The sequence below is a fragment of the Parambassis ranga genome, chromosome 4 (genome assembly GCF_900634625.1).
Source record: "Parambassis ranga chromosome 4, fParRan2.1, whole genome shotgun sequence".
Lineage (NCBI taxonomy): Eukaryota > Metazoa > Chordata > Actinopteri > Ambassidae > Parambassis > Parambassis ranga.
Window position 1 is genome coordinate 13672930 of NC_041025.1, and position 22772 is coordinate 13695701.

General features: G+C 41.6%; 1 protein-coding gene across 4 annotated transcripts in view; it reads left to right on the forward strand.

Annotated features, from left to right (window-relative positions):
* Positions 1-22772, forward strand: part of mast3b (microtubule associated serine/threonine kinase 3b) — a 33012-nt gene that overhangs the window by 6045 nt on the left and 4195 nt on the right. For 3 of the 4 annotated variants that reach the window (XM_028403058.1, XM_028403061.1, XM_028403059.1), the window contains 25 exons: positions 2764-2852; positions 5855-5927; positions 7784-7862; positions 9232-9389; positions 10620-10695; positions 11025-11234; positions 12824-12925; positions 13404-13536; positions 14259-14326; positions 14591-14682; positions 14828-15036; positions 15141-15279; positions 15499-15631; positions 15742-15907; positions 15996-16097; positions 16208-16330; positions 16414-16526; positions 16614-16780; positions 16857-16978; positions 17094-17294; positions 17425-17651; positions 17799-17921; positions 18009-18145; positions 18408-18592; positions 18685-22499. In XM_028403058.1, the coding sequence (XP_028258859.1) occupies positions 2764-2852; positions 5855-5927; positions 7784-7862; positions 9232-9389; positions 10620-10695; positions 11025-11234; positions 12824-12925; positions 13404-13536; positions 14259-14326; positions 14591-14682; positions 14828-15036; positions 15141-15279; positions 15499-15631; positions 15742-15907; positions 15996-16097; positions 16208-16330; positions 16414-16526; positions 16614-16780; positions 16857-16978; positions 17094-17294; positions 17425-17651; positions 17799-17921; positions 18009-18145; positions 18408-18592; positions 18685-19772 (4315 nt within the window). In that variant the 3' untranslated portion in view covers positions 19773-22499. Of the gene's footprint in view, positions 1-2763; positions 2853-5854; positions 5928-7783; positions 7863-9231; positions 9390-10619; positions 10696-11024; positions 11235-12823; positions 12926-13403; positions 13537-14258; positions 14327-14590; positions 14683-14827; positions 15037-15140; positions 15280-15498; positions 15632-15741; positions 15908-15995; positions 16098-16207; positions 16331-16413; positions 16527-16613; positions 16781-16856; positions 16979-17093; positions 17295-17424; positions 17652-17798; positions 17922-18008; positions 18146-18407; positions 18593-18684; positions 22500-22772 lie in introns of those variants that run through there. The other variant, XR_003670469.1, reaches the window with a different exon arrangement.

Consider the following 22772-nt stretch of genomic DNA (forward strand, 5'->3'; position numbering starts at 1 on the left):
AGCAGATGTCTGTGTTGAAACTGAATGCAGCATCACATTAAAATGTGTGGATGGATCCATAATATTACACCAGTAGACTTCAATGAAGACACAGTAAGGGCTTTTTTGATATGAAGGCAGCGTGTTTGCACCTCTCTGTTTACACGTGTGACTGTTGGGTTAACTTTGCAGAGTAATAATAATATGACTGGAGGCCATATTTAATTGTGTGACAAGTTTACTGATAGATAACAGGAGAAAAAGCCTGGAGCTGTTGACTGACTGATGCAGGCTGATGCGCTGGATCAATTGTGGTTTCTGCAGTGTGGCATAGTAGTTAGGGCCCGAGCACGAAACGTGCGAGAGCCCTATTGAAACCCCGCGCCCCCCCCCCCCCCAAGATCGCCTTTTTGGAGGCCTTAACATGTTTGTTGTAAGTCTCTGGAAATGAGAGGAGAGGAGAGCATAGGAGAGGTGACAGCGATGGCCCTGCGGATCGCAAGGTGTGCGAAGGCCCGCAATGCTGCTTGCAGCTTTATTTTTTTTTGTTATCAATCTATGTCAGATGTCATGTTGAGTTTAAAGGTGAGAAAATGGGAAATAATCTCATATGACACTGTCACAGAGCCTCACGATTAAGAAGCTGGAATTGCCTGATCAATACATTTGCAGATTCTTTGAGAATGTAAACAAAATAAAGTTCTCCTTTTTTGTATATTATGAGCTTGTTTAAAGACAATATAAATTAGAATTTTCTGTCAAATATTTATTGACATTTTTTAATAATTCCATCACTATTTGTGGACTGTTCACCCAAAAGCTTAACAAAAAAAATAAAATAAACAAAATTTGATCTGATTTGAATGATGTTGGCCAAAGTTTGCCCCTTCGGGGGATTATTTAGCACTCCCTCTCACCCTCCCTCCCTTTACACCCAGTCTTAGACATCTGTGGTTCAAGCTGGGCCTGCTGTTGTTGTCGGTGCACACGCACCCTTCAGCCTTCAGCGTCTGTTGACACGAGGTTTCCTTTTAGTGTTTTGGCTCTCCTCAGTTTCCCCCGTCTCTTCATCTGACATGGCATTGCTAGTGTGTCATGTATTCACATGCAGATTACAGTTGTAGTTACATAAACATCTTTCAAAGCAAAGATCTGCTCTAAAGGCGAAAATAATCTCACTGGTTGCGTTAAAACTCAGTGGGCAGAGACAAAGAAATTGCACTTCTACACGCTAAGCATCATAAGCCTCATCTGCTCTAGTTGATAAACTGTGTATTTTTGTGTGCAAAGCATTTTCAGAAAGTTTGGTCTCCTTTGATTGCAGTTGTAAATGGAAGCTACAGAATCCTGAACTGAACAGCAAGGAAGACTGAAAGAAAGAGAACATCCTCTTCTTTGCGGCTTGTCCAACCAGTCAATGGGTCGCCAAGGGCACATTATCTCTAGCTTAACTAAATGAGCCCCAGTGCACTGAGTGCACTCAACTTGTACCCTTACCAGCATTAATGAATCACTAATGAGCACAAGAGACAAGTTAACCTACTTGTGTAGTTGATATGTCATGATGGATTTCGAGCTGTGATATTCAGGAAAAAGTTAAATGAATGATAGATAGACCTCCTAGACCTCAGTTCATTTGCAGGTGACTCAAATTCAAGCTCATAATGTTTAGTTGAAAATAGCATGATGATGTGTCAAGATCTGTTTTCCCCAAGAGGTTTGTTGTGAATATATTAAAAAAGTATTTATTTTTATCTATTGATTTATTGTTGAGCTCAGTTTGATCAGAATGCCTCTGCTTTGGGACCATTGATGCTGTGATTAAAAGATGAGAAGGTAATTAGCTGATTAGTTGTAAAAGGAACTGAATATTTTGCTGAAAAGGGCATTTTTTTTTTACAAAAGACAATCCAGTGTATCAGGCAGTGCCAGACCTGTTTAGTTAAGGATCATCCTCCACCACACCCATGTTTATCTGGTGTGTTTTTACCAACATGTAGCAATCGTTGTAAATAGTTATTCAGAATTGCAAAAATAAAATGAAGAAAGCATGAATTCTGTAGAATAATAACAATACTTTGTATTGTTTCTGTGTACATAGCTAAGTGTACACCAAACGTGTTTATGCTCAGGGCTACAAGTCTTCCTCTTTAGAGGTCAAGCGTTTTCTTAATATGCCCAGTATTACAATATCCAGAGTTATGCAAGCTGCTGCTCACTACACACGAAAACAAATATAAACAGAACCTGAAGCATTGCATGAGTCAAATATGTAATTATAGTTAAATAGTGTCAGTAGCAACCGCAGTCACTCCATTCTAAAATACTCCAACTTTTTTTCCTGTGTTGACTTGATTCATCTGAACTGTTGATTGTGGGGAAAAAAACATACAAAACAAGGATGTGTTCCTGCATTATGCTAACATTTTACATCAGCCTAATGTTATTTAAAGTGTAAGAAACTTTAAGCAGCAGCTTGATTGAAATATGATGTGGAGAAATCAAAATATTTAACTGATGATAAATAAAAAATGTCAGCATTAGATACCATGTACATAAATTGTTTCTACAAAAATATTCTGTATTTCAGTATAAATATGTTTAAGAGTCTTTAGCCAGGATGTTAATGCTGTTTTGGGCAGTTGCAGAAACCCAGCGGTCACTTGATATGCAAACTGTCACAGAAACATTTTCATACCAATTGTGATAAGAAATGGAGAAGAGTGATGTATGTTGATGGCTGCAGGCTATTAACTTGTGTCATTTCCTGTTTTTTTGGTCCAGCTGTCGCAGCAGCAACAGGAAGAGCCTTGGTGTCGGGACGCCCTCACCCACGCTGTCCCGGCCACTCTCCCCGCTCTCACTCCACACGGGTAAGACCTGTTTCAACATTTTTGCAAAGTGCATTGGCCTCCAGAACATTGTGTCAGGCAGTTGAAACTGTGAAAGAATGGATTGCAGCTATACTAGTGTCATGAGGTGAAGATGATGAGTGGCTTTCAGAGTTGTGCAGACCTGTGTCAGACTGTTGAAACCAGTCTGAGTCTTATTTAGAATTAGAGGCAGAGACATTGGCAGTGCGAACATGTTTAATGACATTTAATGCAGATTAATACAGAACACGTCAGTGTTTGTCATGTAGCGTGCTGCTCAAGTATCAGCTTGCCCTTCCCACATGGTCACTAATACAAGATTAAGCTTGTCCAACCCTAACCTGTATTTGCACCTTAGCAAAGCGCCTGGTTGGCACAGCACAGTATTGAAAGCATCTTGTACCCTTGTAACATCAGAGTAAGTGTATATGCATGTCTTTAAACAGGGTTTTATACCTATATACAAGAACACATTGAAAAGACGTTACAAGGTTATGACTTGGGTTCTGTTCTTTTTCATTTTATTCTTAGTTTGTCATTCAGAGTTAACAAGGTTAGGAAAGAAATAAATCCTTTTACTTCATTCAGTGCTGAGTGAATAAAGTGTGAGTGCTAATGGATCACATCAGGACCAATCAGAGCTGGAGTGACAAACACTATTGAAAACACTTATTTGATCCATGAGTGAATATGGATTGTTCACTCAAAAAGTCAGAGAAAGGAAGAAAGATTGAATCAATAAAACAATGCAATGTTACTTTATGGCTTGTCCCAACAGTCCCAAAAGGTGATTAGAATATAAACGTTTATGTGAAACAGGAGATTTCTAAATGGTTGATGATATCCTTTTTCTTTTTAAATCAGCAGTGCTGTATGCAGGTCCTTCATGCCATGAAGCAGCTGCACTCTATGAAAAGAGTTCTGTTGATAAGCTCTTCATTTAGCAGTATGTAGATGTGCTCCCTTTTGAACTCAATCATACCAAGGATTATCTAATCACAGAGTGCAATCAGGCTCTAATTGGGTACTCAACCACTTGCATGTAAACAAACCACAGTCTCTAGTGTACCTACACTCAACAAAAATATAAACGCAACACTTTTGTTTTTGCTCCCATGTTTCATGAGATGGACTTGAAGATCTAAACTTCATTCCAGATACACAATATTACCATTCCTCTCAAACATTGTTCACAAATCTGTCTAAATGTGTGATAGTGAGCACTTCTGCTTTGCTGAGATAATCCATCCCACCTCACAGGTGTGCCACATCAAGATGCTGATCTGACATCATGATTAGTGCACAGGTGTACCTTAAACTGCCCACAATAAAAGGCCACCCTGAAATGTGCAATTTTGTCTCACAGCAAAATGCCACAGATGCCACAAGCATTGAGGGAGCGTGCAATTGGCATGCTGACAGCAGGAATGTCAACCAGATCTGTTGCTCGTGCATTGAATGTTCATTTCTCCACCATAAGCCGTCTCCAAAGGCGTTTCAGAGAATATGGCAGTACATCCAACCGGCCTCACAACCGCAGACCACGAGTAACCACACCAGCCCAGGACCTCCACATCCAGCAGGTTCACCTCCGAGATCGTCTGAGACCAGCCACTCAGACAGCTGCTGAAACAATTGGTTTGCATAACCAAACAATTTCTGCACAAACTGTCAGAAACCGTCTCAGGGAAGCTCAACTGCATGCTCGTCGTCCTCATCGGGGTCTTAACCTGACTCCAGATCGTCGCCGTAACAGACTTGAGTGGGCAAATGCTCACATTCGATGGCGTCTAGCACGTTGGAGAGGTGTTCTCTTCACGGATGAATCTCGGTTTACATTGTTCAGGGCAGATGGCAGACAGCGTGTGTGGCGTCGTGTGGGTGAGCGCTTTGCTGATGTCAATGTTGTGGATCGAGTGGCCCATGGTGGTGGTGGGGTCATGGTATGGGCAGGCATCTGTTATGGACGAAGAACACAGGTGCATTTTATTGATGGCATTTTGAATGCACAGAGATACCGTGATGAGATCCTGAGGCCCATTGTTGTGCCATACATCCATGAACATCACCTCATGTTTCAGCAAGATAATGCACGGCCCCATGTTGCAAGGATCTGTACACAATTCTTGGAAGCTGAAAATGTCCCAGTTCTTGCATGGCCAGCATACTCACCGGACATGTCACCCATTGAACATGTTTGGGATGTGCTTGACCGGCGTATACGACAGCGTGCACCAGTTCCCACTAATATCCAGCAACTTCGCACAGCCATTGAAGAGGAGTGGACCAACATTCCACAGGCCACAATAGACAATCTGATAAACTCTATGCGAAGAAGATGTGTTGCACTGCATGAGGCAAATGGTGGTCACACCAGATACTGACTGGTTCTGAGTCCCCAGACCGCCAATAAAGCAGAAACAAAATGCACATTTCAGGGTGGCCTTTTATTGTGGGCAGTTTGAGGTACACCTGTGCACTAATCATGATGTCAGATCAGCATCTTGATGTGGCACACCTGTGAGGTGGGATGGATTATCTCAGCAAAGCAGAAGTGCTCACTATCACACATTTAGACAGATTTGTGAACAATGTTTGAGAGGAATGGTAATATTGCGTATCTGGAATGAAGTTTAGATCTTCAAGTCCATCTCATGAAACATGGGAGCAAAAACAAAAGTGTTGCGTTTATATTTTTGTTGAGTGTAGATCTTCAGAGCAAAAATGGAGCAGGATGAGGCTTCCCCCTGAATTATAAGTGTTCACAGACTGGTGGTGTAATGTTTTGAAAGTAATAACAGGATGATATATTGGTCCACTAAAAAGGTGCTGCTTGATTTTGCAGTGATTGAGGGTTCCTGCATAGACATGATGTCATTCTGTTTGGAAAATTTCCACTTATAGATGGACCGCAACTATGTGGTCGTCTCCGTTCTGTTTTTATAACTTTGTTATTACAGTTGTGAATAGCACATCTAAGAGCTTTGTCTTTCCTCTTTCAGCTGCCAGCAGCCCTCTGGACAGCCCTCGAAATGCATCGACCAGTGCCTGCCTCAACTTTCCATTCGCCCGAAGGTACATCAACACTGCTTTACGAAAGCCTTTTTTCTCTAGAGTGCTTACATTTGTTTCCACATAAAGATTTGCAAAAGAGATTTGCACAACTGAAGCTGTTACTACAGACTGTAGCTGTTTAATTTATGGTCTTGTTGTTTCCCTATCTTGCCAACAACTATGTAATTAGCGAATAGAATAAAATTATCAATTAAAATATACATTTTTCATGACTTAAGTCTTGCCATCAGACAATTTTGCATCTTCAGCAAACTTGCTTGCTGACTAAAAGTTACAACAGCAATTCCTTATTATACCCCATAAGAAAAATAAAAAGTTACAGCATTAAAAAATAAACATTATATACTGATTACATGTTTGTTAAAACAGCTTTAATTCTTAAGTGTGTACGACTGTTCTGAAACCAAACGAATGAGTTACAGATAAAAGGAAAACAGCAAAATAAAATAAATATAATGCGTGATCACACTGAGGGTTTCCTGAGAGATTCAGTGTGTCTGCAGGCACAGAGGCAGACAGCCTGCAAGACAGAAGGCAGCTGAAGAGAATCAGCAGCAAGGTGACTGAGGCTGACTCAGCCTGGAGCGTCCACCCCCCCCTCTGCCAGGTCTTCTTACAGCCAACTCCTGTCGGCAGGATGATTGCACTCAGAGAGAGGGTACCCCCAAAGCCCACTCACGCATCATTCAACCTGGTTTCCATGGCAATGCGCTATGTGCCATGCTCCAGGCATGCATAGCCAACAAGTGAGGCGGCACCTTAAAGACACCCAAGCACCTTCATTAAAATCTTATGAGCTGTTGCAGGTGCTGCAGCCTGAACACATCTGCTCCAAGAAGATTATTGCTGGCTCATACCTTACTGACAAGATGAAAGCTTATCTATATTTTACAAGTTCTAGTTTTAGCATTAAAGTCGGACCTTCCATTTCTTTTTGAAGGGGCATTCCCCTTAATTTTAAAGGCACATGTAGTGACATAAAAATCAGCTTTTGTGCTTATAAGACAGTTCTTGATGCTCGGGGGATCTGCTGTTAAGTTAGGCATTTTAACTTGGTTATCTGCGAGGATTGGCAATTTCAATTTCATTGTTTCGACTGGGGCAGTTTGTGTCATTTCTGAGTGGGCTTATCAATTTTTAGTTGGTCTCAAAGCTTGCAAATTCAGTTAAATGAATTTCATTCAGCCTGTGTAAAAATGTCATAGGTATTTGTTTGTATAAACCAACATTTTTTGCCACTAATATTTTTATTTTTTTGCTGTTTCAAAGTCTAACCTCCCAACGCTTAAGTCAGGAGATGATTTCTGTTCTTTCTGTTATGTAAAACATACCCTCCTATTAATTTAGTTTGCTACCTGGACAAATGAAAACTGGCAACCAAGGCAACATTGTCAGTACTAATCCCCTCAGTTGAATGCCAGAGGTCACAGAATCACTTGCGCAAGACTCCTAAATACACACTGAAACTCTCTTTGCTTTTCTCTTTCTCTCTGTCGCTGTCGTGATCTCAGTCACTTGGCTCGGGCTGACAGGTAGCTTCTGTTCTTCTTGCCCCACATCTTTTGCCATTTGTGTTTGATGTTTGTTTTTCACAAAATGTTCCACCCAGGGAATAAATATCTTGTTATATGGCTAAAGCATTGCATTTGGCAAAATACAGAGAGCTGCTCTTCTCATCAAGTGATGAGAAAGAGAACCCTATTATGTATGATTTGGAAAAAAAGACATTAATTTCATGCTCTTGTAGTCACAGGACTCCTCCGTCGTCTGTTATGTAAGGAGTTTCACATATGAAATGCTAACTAATGCCTATACTACTGAGGCTTATGTAACATGCATGTCCGTTTTTCGTTCAGAGCTGAGGGCCGGCGATGGTCTCTGGCCTCCCTGCCCTCGTCTGGCTATGGAACCAATCCACCGAGCTCCACTGTCTCGGTAAGTCACCACAAAACATACCACTGTACTTCCCAGTCAATACATGATGGCCAGGCAGTTCTAACACTCCTCTCAGCCCAAATAGCACATTCGTTTATGCAATAAGGAACAGCGAATGCCAAGCTCAAGATGACAAACTGCTAATTGTTTTCCTCCATCGTCTCCTTCAATGAGTCATCCTCCCAGTCTGTGGAGCTAGAAGTAACACACACAGTCTGTATGCATGTTAAGAAGTGAAGTCAGTTCAGTTATCAAATACATTTTATGACAGCCTTTCACAAAACATCACACATTTGTCTTTTTAACAATGGAATAGTTTTTTTTAGGGGGATTTAGGGGGAAGATTTAAGGAAGAATGATTTTTCATATCAGATTTCTGTATCAAACATCTAATAATGTACAGAATGACACAGACAACCAGCCTTTAAATGACTAGTGACGGTGCCAAGTCTGTGGTGAAAGTCTGCCATGTGGAGCTATTATAAGGAAGTTTATTGGGTAGTCCCAGGCACAGACCCAGAGGTCAGTGGGGACAAAAGGGCTCTTCAGTGGCCCTCACAGCATTCTTTATAGCAGGGCATTAGAAAGAGACTTCACAGATGCTGTCCCTCTGGCCCTCTTCTATTCACATCACTTGGGCCACAAAATTAAAGAGACCATACCAACCATAGTTCACATGTTTATTTTAAGGGAGGCACACTAAAATCCCACACGCAGTTTGTAGAATTGTTTGTTTAAATAGCCAGTTTTAATAAAACTAAAAGTTTTGGCAGTGTAGCAAATCCAACAAATTATCATGTGTGTTGTTTGTAAAAATAATAGAAAATTGGGCTAAAAAGCAAGGTACAGGATTGGGACAGAAACCAGAACCTTTTGGAACCTTTTTTACCTTTTTTGAACACTATAAAAGACTTGAAAAATGACAGGTAGTAATGTCCTCTTGAGAATGGAACTGTGATCTTGACTTTGACAAAAACAAAATGCAGCCTGCAGCACCTTTTAAATCTGTGTCTCACTAATCGTTCACATGGTAACATGTGGTAAGTTTGGGAAGCCGTCACTCTTTTTGTCTTTTGGAGGGTTGCAGTGAGACGTTGGATTGTGTTGTCTGCCAGTTTTTTTGTCTTATGTTTGAGTCAAACCAGACATTTTTATTGGCTCTTCCACATTTAATATCTTTGAGAAAAATTTAAGTTGGGGCACCATTTAAAAACAAAAAAACAAAAACAAAAAAAGAACAGTTGTCATTATTAGCATGTTCCAGTCTGTGTCAACTGGAGGTCAGCTAAAGAGAGAGAGGATTAATGACTATCAAATAAATGTGAAATGAATAATTTAATCAAACCTGTGTTTGTATGTTTGTCTGTAGTCCTCTTCATCATCCCAGGAGCGTCTTCATCAGCTTCCCTACCAGCCAACACAAGATGAACTGCACTTCCTCTTCAAACACTTCCGCAGCACAGACAGCATGACAGATGAGGATGGACGCCCCTCGCCTGTCATACGACCTCGGTCCCGCAGCCTCAGGTAACTTATCTTCATTTCACTTAAATTAGAAAGAGTCTTGCATTACAAGTATGTTGCCCTTGTTTTACCACCTAGATGTTCAGACTAGTCTGAACATTTAAACGTTTGTTTGATATTGATTCTTTGTTCCTCATTATTTTAAAATTAATATTCTATACAGATTTGGCACAGTAATCCTTCCCCAGAGATTATCGTCCACTTTGTAAACAACGTTTCAGATTAACTTTGGACAGTGATTGGATGTTGTGCACTGTGCATGATGTTGTTTTTATTGTTGCATATTGGTGGACTGTCAGATGTCAAGACATCTTTACACCAGTGTGACCCAGACAAATTCACAAGAAAATGCAGCATTTGGTGCCTCAGGTGCCTCTGATTGATTCCACATGCCTGTTGGCCAGCAGGCGGGTGAATATCTGCCTGCAGAGCTGTGTGATTTTTGACAACTTTTGTCTGTTGGCTCTGCTCTGTGCTGTTTGTGCGATGCCTGAGTGCTCTGTGTTCTGGCACCATGGTGTGCTGTGTGTGGGCGTGCTAGCTAACAGAGTGCCTCAGGGATCTAGCTGCTGAACTGGAGTGAGGGTGGGTTGTTTTATGCCTGATGCAGAGAGGCACGGTGAGCTGCAGCAATGTGTGCTGGGCAGCAGCCATCCAGAATAACAGAGGCGTCTTTCATGACAAAAAAATGGCTTAGGGAGTCTGTTTGCATGTGATAGGTTTTCCCTCCATCTGTTTTATTTGAAGCTTCATCAAGCAAGATTTTTCTATAAAAATATGCCTGTCTCATTGGCCTAAATACTGAAAGATTGTTGCAGTAAATGACTAATTGATTGATGCTGATGATTCACACAGCTTGGCCAGAAGAAACCGCTGCTGTCGGTAAAGAGAAACATCAAAACCTCACAGTAAAATCCACCTTGATGGTAGCTTTATCTGAAAACTGAACTGAATTTAATCCTGGATCACAATATTGCTTTAGGGAGGTCAAGATGAAAAATAGTAAATATTTTGACCTCAAAAAATAATCTTTCACTCACACAAAATCTCTGGGTTGAGAGTTGTTTGTGTGGTTGGGCTGAACTGAATTGACTGCTGGTGGTTTCTGGATAACTGTGACATAACTACTTTTATACCCCATCCTTGTGTAGTGTCTCAGTGTAGAGATTCTGTATTGACAAATGTTGTCATGATGATCAATCAAAAAACTAATTTGCTTTTGTGTTACTGTAGCCCTGGGCGTTCAAGTGTCTCCTTCGATAATGAGATAGTCATGATGAACCACGTTTACAGAGAGCGTTTTCCAAAGGTATGTAACATATATCATTTAGTATTTGCATAATGTTGCTCACATGTACACAGACACGTGAGCAACAGTCTATCTACCTGAAAAATAAAAGCAGTCTGGTGTCTTTTGAATGCATTTTTGACATTTGTATTGCAGAAAATGTGTCTAAGCTTTTAAAATTCTCAACAGGTGGCAAAATAGTTGTTGAATCACTGGTAATGATCAAGAACCATATGAATACACCCACAGAAATATTAGGAACATTCAGCCACACAGAGTTAAAAAATCATAAAAACAGCCCTTTGGAATGTTTCTAACCGTGTGTGTCTGTGTGCTCGTCCTCCCTGCAGGCCACAGCCCAGATGGAGGAACGCTTGTTAGAGATAGTCACCCACTATTCTCCAGACAGCTCCCTCCCGCTGCCTGACGGGGTACTGGGCTTCATCCAGCACCAGTTGGTGGAGCTGGTCAGAGACTGTCTGGATAAGTCTCAGAAAGGTCTGGTTACTTCCCGCTACTTTGCTGAGCTGCAGGAAAAGCTGGAAAAGCTGTTTCATGAGGTGAGAGAAAATATGGCTGATGTGGCACCTGCAGGCATATTATGATGGTTACATATTTTCATTACTATACAATAAACATCCTCAGTCTGGACTGGAGTTTTAAGCACTGGACTGTAAGCCGATGCTAAACTCTTCAACTGGTCATGATGAAGTTTTATAAAGTGGATTAATTGAACCGGGGTGAAATGTACAATCAGGCTCGTCACTCAACAAGTGTCTGATGGCCACGGGCACGCACAATAGGTCTGGTAGTGGAAATTCTCTCTTGCTTGTGAGAGGTACTTTTGTCACAGGTCTTATGTGTGTTGTGATAAAATATTAGTTTCTATAGCAACCTCTTCCCCTGTTTCTCTGCATGCTGTCAGACAGAAGGCATGGCCAACTTGCTGTACCTCCAGCTGAACTGATAAGTCTGTTCCCATGCAGTGGAACAAATGCTGTCATGCACACGACTTGAATTGAGTGCCAAGGCAACTTTTTAAAAGTGCAACAGTTTCAGTTAAAAAAAAAAACTCCAATGTATATACTTGTGGTTTATGCTTGTGCTAAATGTGCAGCATACATACTGTTTTAGAAACACTTGATGCTGTATGGAAAGTGATTTTGTTATATTGCATAAAAAAAGGAAAAGGCATATCTTTTGCACTACTGACTAAACCTGCCATCCAAAGAAGCTTCACGACAAAAACATTGACAGTGAAGAACAAATTCTGGGTAATGAAGTACTTAAACAAATTCTCCCATCTGACTTGCATGTGAGGACTTTCCCATTGTAAAGCACATGGCTGTTGTTAAATTGCCCATGTGACTTTATAATACAACCTGTGTTATTCACTGTCTTACTTCTTATACTTCCAAATTGATGTTCACATTGGATTTTTAGTCTGACGTAAGTACAGGGTGACACTACATATAATCCACATAAACCAGCTTGCAGACAATCATGATCTCAACCACAGGGTGCCCTGGGGAAATCATATTAAAGGATGGATGGCAAGATCATGATACAGGCTCTACATGCCTCTGACTTAAAAGGATTGTACAGCCTAGTACAGACTGTTACTCTGGTCGTCCAGAAGACTGATCGTAGATGACTCATTAAGACTCCCCCCGCCCACCCTGTGATTATTCTCATGGTTCCTCTTGGTTTATTGATGTCATCCCTCATGTAATTCTGTCAGGCAGATTTTGTTCTCAACTTTTCATCATTTTTTTTTCTTTTGACACGACTAATCCTTAATGATATATATTTATTTTCTGAAATTAAAATAAAACATTTGTGGGCAGCAAGTAGCCTATTTGTGAATCATTAGTTTTGTTTATATCGCATTTCATTATATCATATTTGTGACATATACTTCAATGCTTTCTTAAAATAAGACATTATGTAGAATTGATTTCTATACATTTCTTTTCCTGCTTGAACTATTAATTCAAAGAGAGGAAAATTGCACCATTTCCTCTTTCTTTGTGAGTTTTATTTTCAGATAGTTTAAGGTGATTTGAATGTCTATTTTAGGACAAGCTTGTTTCTAGGCTGTAATGCATAAATAAACCCAACACCTCTGCTCTCCCTCACTATTTTCAAGGCCTACGAGCGCTCTGAAAGCGAGGAGGTAACTGTCATCACCCAGCTGGTTAGGAAGATCCTCATCATAATCTCTCGGCCGGCTCGCCTCCTTGAATGTCTGGTAAGCTGCACGGGAAGAAAATCTCTCCCTAATGGAAAATGAGATTACTTTGATTGAAAATGGGGTAGCAGTCAGTTCACTTTTAAAGTAGGGTAAATGAGATGACCTGTATTTGCTCCTAGAATATGGTTATGTCACCAAAATGGGAAACTGATGATCCTAGAGCAAAGTATCAGTATAAGTATCTTCATATCAGTAATTATAAGTACATCTGACATAAGCATACATATGTCATGTTTGTTAAATTAAATTTTAGTAATCCTGGTTTGTTTAGGATTACTGTTGGTTATCCAGGGAAACTACAAGTAGTAGACCAGAGCCTCTTAGTTCAGAGGCTGATTGTTTTCAAACCCACACTTCCGCTGAGTTGGCTTATTTATACAGATTGCACACTTGATTTTAATGCTTCCTGCTTTGAGTGTATCTGGCAGGATAATTGGCTTCACACACATTAATCACACTTGGATGCTGTTAACAGGAGTTTGACCCGGAAGAGTTTTATCACCTACTTGAAGCAGCAGAGGGTCATGCCAAAGTCGGCCAGGGAATTAAGACGGACATCCCGCGCTACATCATCAGCCAGCTCGGCCTGACGCGGGACCTGTTGGAAGGTAAAGCAATTCACACATAATATGCAGTATATGCTACTTGCAAGTCCCTCGATGTGCATTCTTACTGCCATAACATGGCAATAATACCTCTGAGATGAGAAGTGTGACTCAACATGTCTTGTCCCATATTATACCAACTCTGACTCCTCCACTCATAGATTCTCTTTGTACTTACACCTCACATACTCCATATAGAGTGCATGATCTGATTATAATTCTGCATAAATTAGCATTCTAATCATTCCTGTAGCTCTTTCACACTATAAGGTAGCAAGTTCAGGTTAATGCCATGTATGAAGAATGCAGACAAATGTGTTGGTATGGGGAAATCTTTTCTAATTAATTTGTTCATTAGTCTAATTAGGATCAAACTGTCAACAACAATACGTAGTAGATAATTCATACTTAATTATCTGATGAGATTTTTGTCTGCCTTGCTGCATAAATTAGCATTTTTTTTTCTTGCTAGTATCTAAATTAAGAGACAACCAGGAGCAGACGACTTCAAAAGAAATGTGTTTTTTTTAACAGCTGCAGTGCAGCTTGGAATTCAGGTTAAGTCAGTTTAAGGTTGCTTTGAATTTCATAATAGTTTTACTGTCAGCTTATATATCTGATCGTTTACGACACCTGACATGGTTCAGGTGGACCATGGAGTTCACAGGAGAAGTGTTATAGTTTGTTTCATGTTATATTAAACAGTCTCCTTCTGTTGTTTCTAGATATGGTACAGCTGGAACAGTATGATACCAGTCCTACAGTTTCGGTGGAACCAGAACCTAACGTGGAGGTAAACATTCACTATAAATATTAATAATATTACTATTCCCATTGCACGCAATGATTGATGCTGGGTTATAGGCCTGTCTTATAAATGTTTTGGGTGCAGCTGCAAATTTAGCAGAAAAGTTGGGTTAACTCAGTTAAATTCAAACGTATGCAAATACAAACCTTGTCTATTCAGTGCTTTTTACCTTAATACTGTAGATAATGCACAGGATTTTATTTGCCTCTAGGGAGATTTATTTTACATGTTTCTGTCTTATCTATACAGAACAAGGCTCCACAGACGCTGACTCCAACTCGAAGAAAACCACTGGAAAGCGATTTTGAGACCATCAAACTTATTAGTAACGGAGCTTATGGGTAAGAAGTACTGTCTCTTTCAGCTTTTGTTGCTTTATCTTAAATGTTTTCTAGATTTGTTTGTGTAGAGATTTTTTTGAAGGAAACTTTTTACTATTAGGTTTAAAGATGGTAGGTCTAATGTAGGTTGCGTGATGTTCAACAGGGCCGTGTATCTGGTCCGTCACAAGGAGACTCGTCAGCGATTTGCCATGAAAAAGATAAATCGTCAGAACCTGGTGCTAAGGAATCAGATTCAGCAGGCATTCGTGGAGCGGGACATCCTAACCTTTGCTGAGAACCCTTTTGTTGTCTCCATGTTCTGCTCTTTTGAGACACGGCGTCATCTTTGCATGGTCATGGAGTATGTAGAAGGTAAACAAAAGCTTTTTTTCTCACAGATTACACATACATAGTTGGTGTTGCCTGGACACTCAGACCAGTAAGGTAAATCTGTGCTTTCTTTCTGCTTTGTTTAGGTGGAGATTGTGCAAACTTGTTGAAGAACATGGGCCCGCTGCCTGTAGAAATGACAAGGATGTACTTTGCTGAAACTGTCCTGGCTCTGGAGTACCTTCACAACTATGGCATTGTACACCGCGATCTCAAACCTGACAAGTGAGACCATAACACACCCATTTTACTGCTGTTGGACATTTTTGCACAAGACTACCATTGTGTGTAAACCGGCATGCTTTGGAAGAATAGTCTGGTGTTGTTGTTTTTTTTATCATTCAGTAAATTCAGCATCATAAATGTTGAAATTGCCTTGTCTATGATTAGGTTCATTCTATCAATCAAAAGTATAATCTTTTTTTGTCTTTTGCCACTTGACAGTTTGCTGATAACCTCCATGGGTCACATCAAGCTGACAGATTTTGGCCTGTCTAAAATTGGACTGATGAACATGACCACCAACCTGTACGAAGGTCACATTGAGAAAGACACAAGAGAATTTGTTGACAAACAGGTGCGACTGCCTCAGATAGGCATGTAGTTAAAATTAGCACTAGGAGAAGTAGTGGAACATTATAGGATATCCTGTTTATTCCAGTCAGGCTGACATTTTAACCCTTGCAGGTATGTGGCACTCCAGAGTACATTGCTCCAGAGGTGATCCTTAGGCAGGGCTATGGGAAGCCAGTGGACTGGTGGGCAATGGGGGTCATTCTTTATGAGTTTCTGGTTGGCTGTGTTCCATTTTTTGGAGACACCCCTGAAGAGCTTTTTGGACAAGTTGTTAGTGGTAAGTCTTCCACTGAGAAGGAAACCATGAGAAGTAGTTAGTGTATAGTTGTGATCATCCTGTATTTATGGGATTTTTTTCTTTTAAGATGAAATAATTTGGCCAGAAGGAGACGATGCCCTACCTACTGATGCACAGGACCTGATTACTCGTCTGCTGAGGCAGAACCCTTTAGACCGAATTGGAACAGGTGCTGTAAATATAGTTAATGGAAGTTTTAACTTGAAAGTAAAGAATGTATGTGTATATGTATATGTATGTGACATGCAAATCGAATTTTCTTTAAAACTGCATTTATAGGTGGAGCCTCAGAGGTGAAGCAGCATCCTTTCTTCCTGGGTTTAGACTGGAATGGACTTCTCCGACAGAAAGCAGAGTTCATCCCTCAGCTGGAGGCGGAGGATGACACCAGCTATTTTGACAGTAGGTTGTGGTTAAAACTGTGTTCAGTTTCATTTTTTTTTGTACATCATTATATCTGAATGTTTTTCTCTTTCTGTGTTCAGCTCGGTCAGAACGCTACCATCATTTGGCATCTGATGAGGACGAAGAAACCAATGATGAAGAGTCTTCCCTAGAAATTAGACAGTTTGCTTCCTGGTCACATCGCTTCAGTAAGGTAACGACTTAATATGGTCTGTTAGCATAAGCCATAGAGAAAACCGAGCATCAGATCAGACCCACACTTACCTGTTTTTCCTTCCAGGTTTACAGCAGCACAGAACATCTGGCAACACCTTCCAACTTGAGCTTCTCATCAGACCGCAGTCACAGTGAGGACAAGGAGGACCGCACAGATACAGGAGGACAAGGCCCCTCCTCGAGCCCAGCAGAAAGGAATGTTGAGCCCAGAAATTCTGGACGCATGGCCAGGTAGCCGTTTGTTGGCATATGGAAAATGGAGCTCTTGTGTTAAAAAAAATAAACTAATTTACCCCTCTGTTCGTAGCCTTCGGCCTAGGGCCTCCTCCAGCTCCTCCCAGTCAGAGAGAAGCACCAGTCCTCTAGTGATGACCAGCACTCACAGTCTGGAGACAATGCCACGTTTTGCCCTCTCCACTGATGATGAAGGTAAATTCAGACCTGTGACACATTTCTACAGATGATGAAGATGCACACATTACTACCAGAGGCAGTAACAGTGGGTATATTCATATTGTGCAACTTTAAACTGTCCTATCTGCAGCTGAGGTGGTGGTGTCAAACCTTCGGAGAATCAGAATTCGGAGCAACAGCACTGGGGCTAAACACTCATCCCCTAAGGACCCAGCAGGCCCTCGGCGCTTCGGTAACCAGCTGGAAACACCAGACAGGCAGAGGCTTCCCTGTGGAGGAAAGGTTCCAAAGTCAGCCTCTGTCTCTGCATTGTCTCTCATCATTACTACAGGTATGGACATTTATTGTTACCAGCACATCAGTCCAGTAGACTTACAATCAGGAGTTGGTGTTTGTAATCATAAGTTGGAATTATAACTAAAACTGTTTAATAAGTAACAAAAACCATACATGTGTTTCAGATGACTCTCCCAGTGGCCTCCAGCCCAGTCCCATTTCGCCACGTTCACTTTCTTCCAACCCCTCATCTCGTGACTCGTCCCCTAACCGAGATCTGTTCTTCAGCCCCGGCAGCCTCAGGCCACCAATCGTCATCCACACCTCAGGGAAGAAGTACGGCTTCACCCTGCAGGCCATCCGGGTCTACATGGGTGACAGTGATGTGTACACTGTGCATCATATGGTGTCGGTGGGTGTAACTGTAAACTTGAAGTTGTGTTTCAAATATCTTGTCCAAGTTATGAGCTTTATTTTAGTAATCCCAAACCAGAGAAGAATGATATAAAAAGAAGGTTATGTAATGCTGAAATGAAACTCCTCTCCTCACTGTTATCAGAGTGTGGAGGAGGGCAGCCCAGCTCACCAGGCAGGTCTCTGCACTGGAGACCTCATCACCCACGTGAACGGAGAGTCTGTCCAAGGCCTGGTCCACCCAGAGATGATAGAACTGCTACTGAAGGTATGACCGCTCACACAGGCTGATGTGGTCGCTCCTCAGTCAGTGTGAAATTCATTTTTAAATTGCTTTTTTTTTTTATCTGTTCAGAGTGGCAGCAAGGTGGCTCTGCAGACCATAGCACTGGAGAACACGTCAATCAAAGTTGGCCCAGCTCGAAAAACCAAACACAAAGGCAAGATGGCACGTCGCAGCAAGAAGAGCAAGAGGAGAGATAATTACGACAGGTGAGGTTGCTTCCTTGCTGGGGCTGCTGCTCTGCAGAGTTGCTCATCATTATTTGTTTACATTGTGAGGCTAGTAGCTGCTAGTCAGTCCTCTGTCTCCCTCTAGTGTTACACCGTGGTAGTTAAGTCACTACTGAAAACAAAGGCCATAATCCATGTGTAACTGAAAGTACATGCTGTGACGCAGACTGCTATGTAGAATACTTTGAACTGTGCCTTTGCACAATGAAACCACATACATTTTGCTATCTTCTCATCATAGGCGACGGAGTATCTTAAAGAAGTTATCCAAGCAGAGTACAGTGATGCACAGCAGTCGCAGCTTCTCCTCAGGCCTCCATCACTCAGTTTCCTCCAGTGAGAGTCTTCCAGGCTCCCCGACACACAGCCTCTCCCCTGGTCCTTCCACACCCTGTCGGAGCCCTGCACCTGACCATCAGGGCTGTGGTGAGTTTCATTTCTTGCAAAAAAAAAAAAGTAAGACGACCTTGATAATGGCAGCAGCGTGTATAATTTGAAACAAACTTTCTGCTTTCCAGACAACACTCCTTGCTCTCCTCAGAGCACATCTCCTTGCTCCAGCTCTCCTAGCTCCCCTGCTGCACACATCCGGCCCAGCTCGCTCCATGGCCTGGGATCCAAACTCAGCACGCAACGCTACACCAAGGTTGGCCGTCGGAAGTCGACCAGTAACATCCCTCCATCCCCGTTGGCCTGCAACTCCTCCTCATCTTCTAACCAGCCTCTTTCCCCAGCCTGGCAGCCAGGCAGTGGGGAGCGCTCACCGTCCCCACTTCCAGGCTTTGCCAAAACTCTTCACACCTTCCATGGCAAAACCCTGTCACCACCCACCATTGTTAGACATGTTGTTCGGCCCCGCAGTGCTGAACCACCCCGGTCTCCACTGCTCAAGAGGGTGCAGTCAGCTGAGAAGCTGTCTGGAGTTTATCATGTTGACAAGAAGTCATACGCTCCCCGCAGACACACACTGGAAGTGCCCTTTTACTGTGAAGGTGACCTGCTGGGTGACTCCGAGGTAGAGGGGGCTTTTGGGTGCTCCTACATTGGGGCTGACCACACCAGACTGGGGTGCTACATAAGCAGTCAAAGGATAGAACGGTCAGAGCAGCTAGTTGTGATGCGGAAGCTCAACCTATCAGAGCGGCGAGACTCCTTTAAGAAGCAAGAGGCAGTGCAGGAGGTGAGCTTTGATGAGCCAGAGGAGAAAAATGGCACCACAGTGACCACCGCAGCCCCAGGAGCCCAAACACAGTGTCAGCAGCAGCACAGGATAGCCTGGATGGCCACTCGACCCCAGAGCAGCCAGGAGGTGGAGCTGGAAGTCCCGGTGGTGAGGAGGTTTACATTGGTGCCCCAAATCGCCGTGCAGGGCTCAACAGAAAGTGAGGAGCAGGATGAGTGGGAGCCATGCTCAGATGGAGAGGAATCCACTGATAGGCCTGAGCTGGAGGTGAGCATCACTTCAATTCAGCAGCAGCAAACAGGACATCCTCTTGCTGACAGCAGCTGCAGTGAGGCAGAAACCACTTCCTCTGGTCCTGCACCAGCATCAGAGAAACCTGAGTGCAGAGAGGAAATGCCCCAAAAAGGGCCTTTGAGAAAATGACTCATGCTTACTGCTGTACTCATTTTAATTGCTTATATCTTTTCTGTCAGTGGTGACATGAACTGCACATGTGTTGTTTCCTGTCCGACCCAGACGAACTGCAAGTTGTAAATTCATTTACAAACTTGTCTGGCTGGAAGAGTGGGATTTTTTTTACTTGAATTTTGTATTGTATATATTTGCCTTCAGGCATTGCAGACTCTGGTCTTATTTATTACATTTGTAAAGAATCATACGTTCGTAACAGGGAAAGAGGGAAGTTCTCAATGGTTGAATAGCCAAGGTTCAACATTTTTGTATCCATAAAATGTGGTTTTATGTGTTTTGAATGGATTATTTTCTAAAAATGTCTATTTTTAAACAAATTGCTGCGGTACAGCGAAGCAGATGCTAAACTGTTGTGGGACCAAAATGGATGAAAATCATTTTAGTTTTTTTCCCCCCTAAATAATAAACTAAGGAATGACCTGCGATTCACACTGTGACAAACATGACTGATGCATCATTCTCTGATCACTCATTAGCTGGACTCTGGAATGTCTATCTACAGTATGAATATACACAGCAGGAAAACTACTTGTCACCAGTGTTATGAATCATAAACTGGTCAGATGTGCAGACAAGAAAAAAAACTTGTTGGTCATGTTTATCCCTGTGTGATTTCCTGGTCACAACTTTTCCACTGGACCATTATAGCACCTTAGTTTGGAATTATTCATTGTATGATCCTGTTATTACTGTGTTATGAATAACTCATAATTTAAAGGTAAAGTGCAACTGCACAACATAACTCACCTACAGCCCAACCAAGTACCATGGTGAAATGTGCTGCTGAGGCCATGTTAGTGTTGTCTACTGTGTGAGACAAAAGTTGTAGTTCAGTATCTTTACAGCAGCTGTCTACATCATCTCATGTGCCATTCATGACAAACAGGATCAAAATGTGCAAAGATTTTCCGGAAAAAAAAAAGCCCAACATAGTGGTCACGTGTTAGGGGCAGCACTTTTCATTGGTTGCTTGCACGTTGAAGCAGTCGATGCAGGGTGATGCAAATCACACCCATGCTTAAAGGTACAATCAGCTATGAAGGCTTAATACATTTGTCTCAACAAAGTTTAATGTGCCATGATATCAGAGTCCTCTAAGCCATATCTTTGAACACATATCAGTATACGTGTCATTTATCTTTTTATTTTAACCAACACCTTATGAGAAATGAAGTTGAGTTTGAAGGTTTGGTCATTGCACACTTACTTTTCGAGATCAGATTTAAACACTGGTGCAGCTGATGCAAGTGTGGACTTGCTCCACTCAGCCAATCCGAGCCCTTCAGAGCTCGGATTTTCTGTTCACTTGTTCACAAAGGTAAATTTATTACTAAGCTTTGACAACACATTTTGTTGAATCGCGTGTTCCCCCTCCCCCCAGAAAACGTATTATTTGTCTTTTTTACTGAGACATCATGCCTGAAGGGCCTGTTTTCTGTTATATTTACTGTGTAGTGATGTTTACATCGGAGGGTAAAGTGCACTAATGTATTTTGACGTCAATTTTGTAACTGAATGTGAAATGTAAACTGAAAACAGAGGGACACATTTCCAGTGAATTCAAACCCAGGGCTTCTTTGAACAAATGTAGTTTCTTTGTCTTTGTATTGTACAAAATTTGATGTATATTTTGGTAACAAGGCTGCTTATTATTCAATGTGTTGAAGGACATGACATGCACAATTACGACAATTTGTGGCACGAGGGATTCTGATATGAGGGTGAGTTTTATATTCACACAATGTTGGATGTACAACATTTTTCCACTACAAAGCAAACTGGAGTTGTGGAGGGATATTGTCTTATCTGTCAGTGGCTCTTGCTGACTTTCCTCTCAGTCTTCTGTTTATAATGTATCAGAATTGTTGATGTGTTCCTTAAAAACCCACTCTTCCTCCTTAAATGTCGTGATGACAACCTAAACAGGATGCTGTTGTTAGTGTGTTAGTGAAACTTACGGACAAATCACTGAACAGCTCCTCTTTTTTTTCTTTTTGTAGGCTGACAGAATTGTTTACAATGAGCAAACATGCTATGTACTGTACAAACCTTACATTTTATATCCTGTGGCTGTATATGGTGAAACTATCCTCTTTGATACCATGAAAGAAAACATTCAGACGTTGCATATCTGTTTTTGTTCGAAGCTGTTTTTGAAGAGTAACCTGGCATTAACTGAGAAGCATTTTCTGTGTTTACATGCACATGAGCGGTATATTTAGAAGGATTAAATGGGGGATGAAGGGAGACCTGCGTTATCATGGAATATACACTTTTTTTCACACGTTTGTATGGGAGAATTTTTACAGAGCGAAGGGAGTCAAAAATATCACTACTCTGGGGGTCTGCAAATGTAGTCTGTTAAATGATAAGGACGGGATTTCTTATGTGAATGTAAACACACTGCTCATCTCCAGCTGAAGGTGTCATGTCAGTGTAGAGTGAGCTCAAGCCACTGGAGGTGAGCAGATACAAGTTCAGCTGATGTCACTCTCAAAAAACAAACTTGGCTGGTCAAACTGTTGTACATGTGCATGTGTTCTCCTGTGGACTCTTCTGTTCAGTGCATGCTGCATGAGACAAGCACACAGCTGTAATACTTGACTGCATGGTATACTGGCGTTGTCGCCCTGTACTGTGTTTTCTTGTGCAACAAATAAACTTTGTATTTCTCTTTGACTCTTCTTTAGTTGGATTGATAGTTTTTGTGGGATTCGTGCAGAATTTACACTTTCACAGCTAGAGAGTTGGAAAACAAAGATGGTGGGTGCATACTGTGTAAAGAAAAGATGCAAGCGAAGTTTGGAGGAAGGTATTCACAGAACTATTTTTTAATATATTATTGTGGTGAAATACAAGTTATACAAATTGCACCAGTAACCATATTGTACCAAATATTACCTATATGTTATAATTAGAGCCAGCTGCATATGTTCATGGATGGTGTATGAA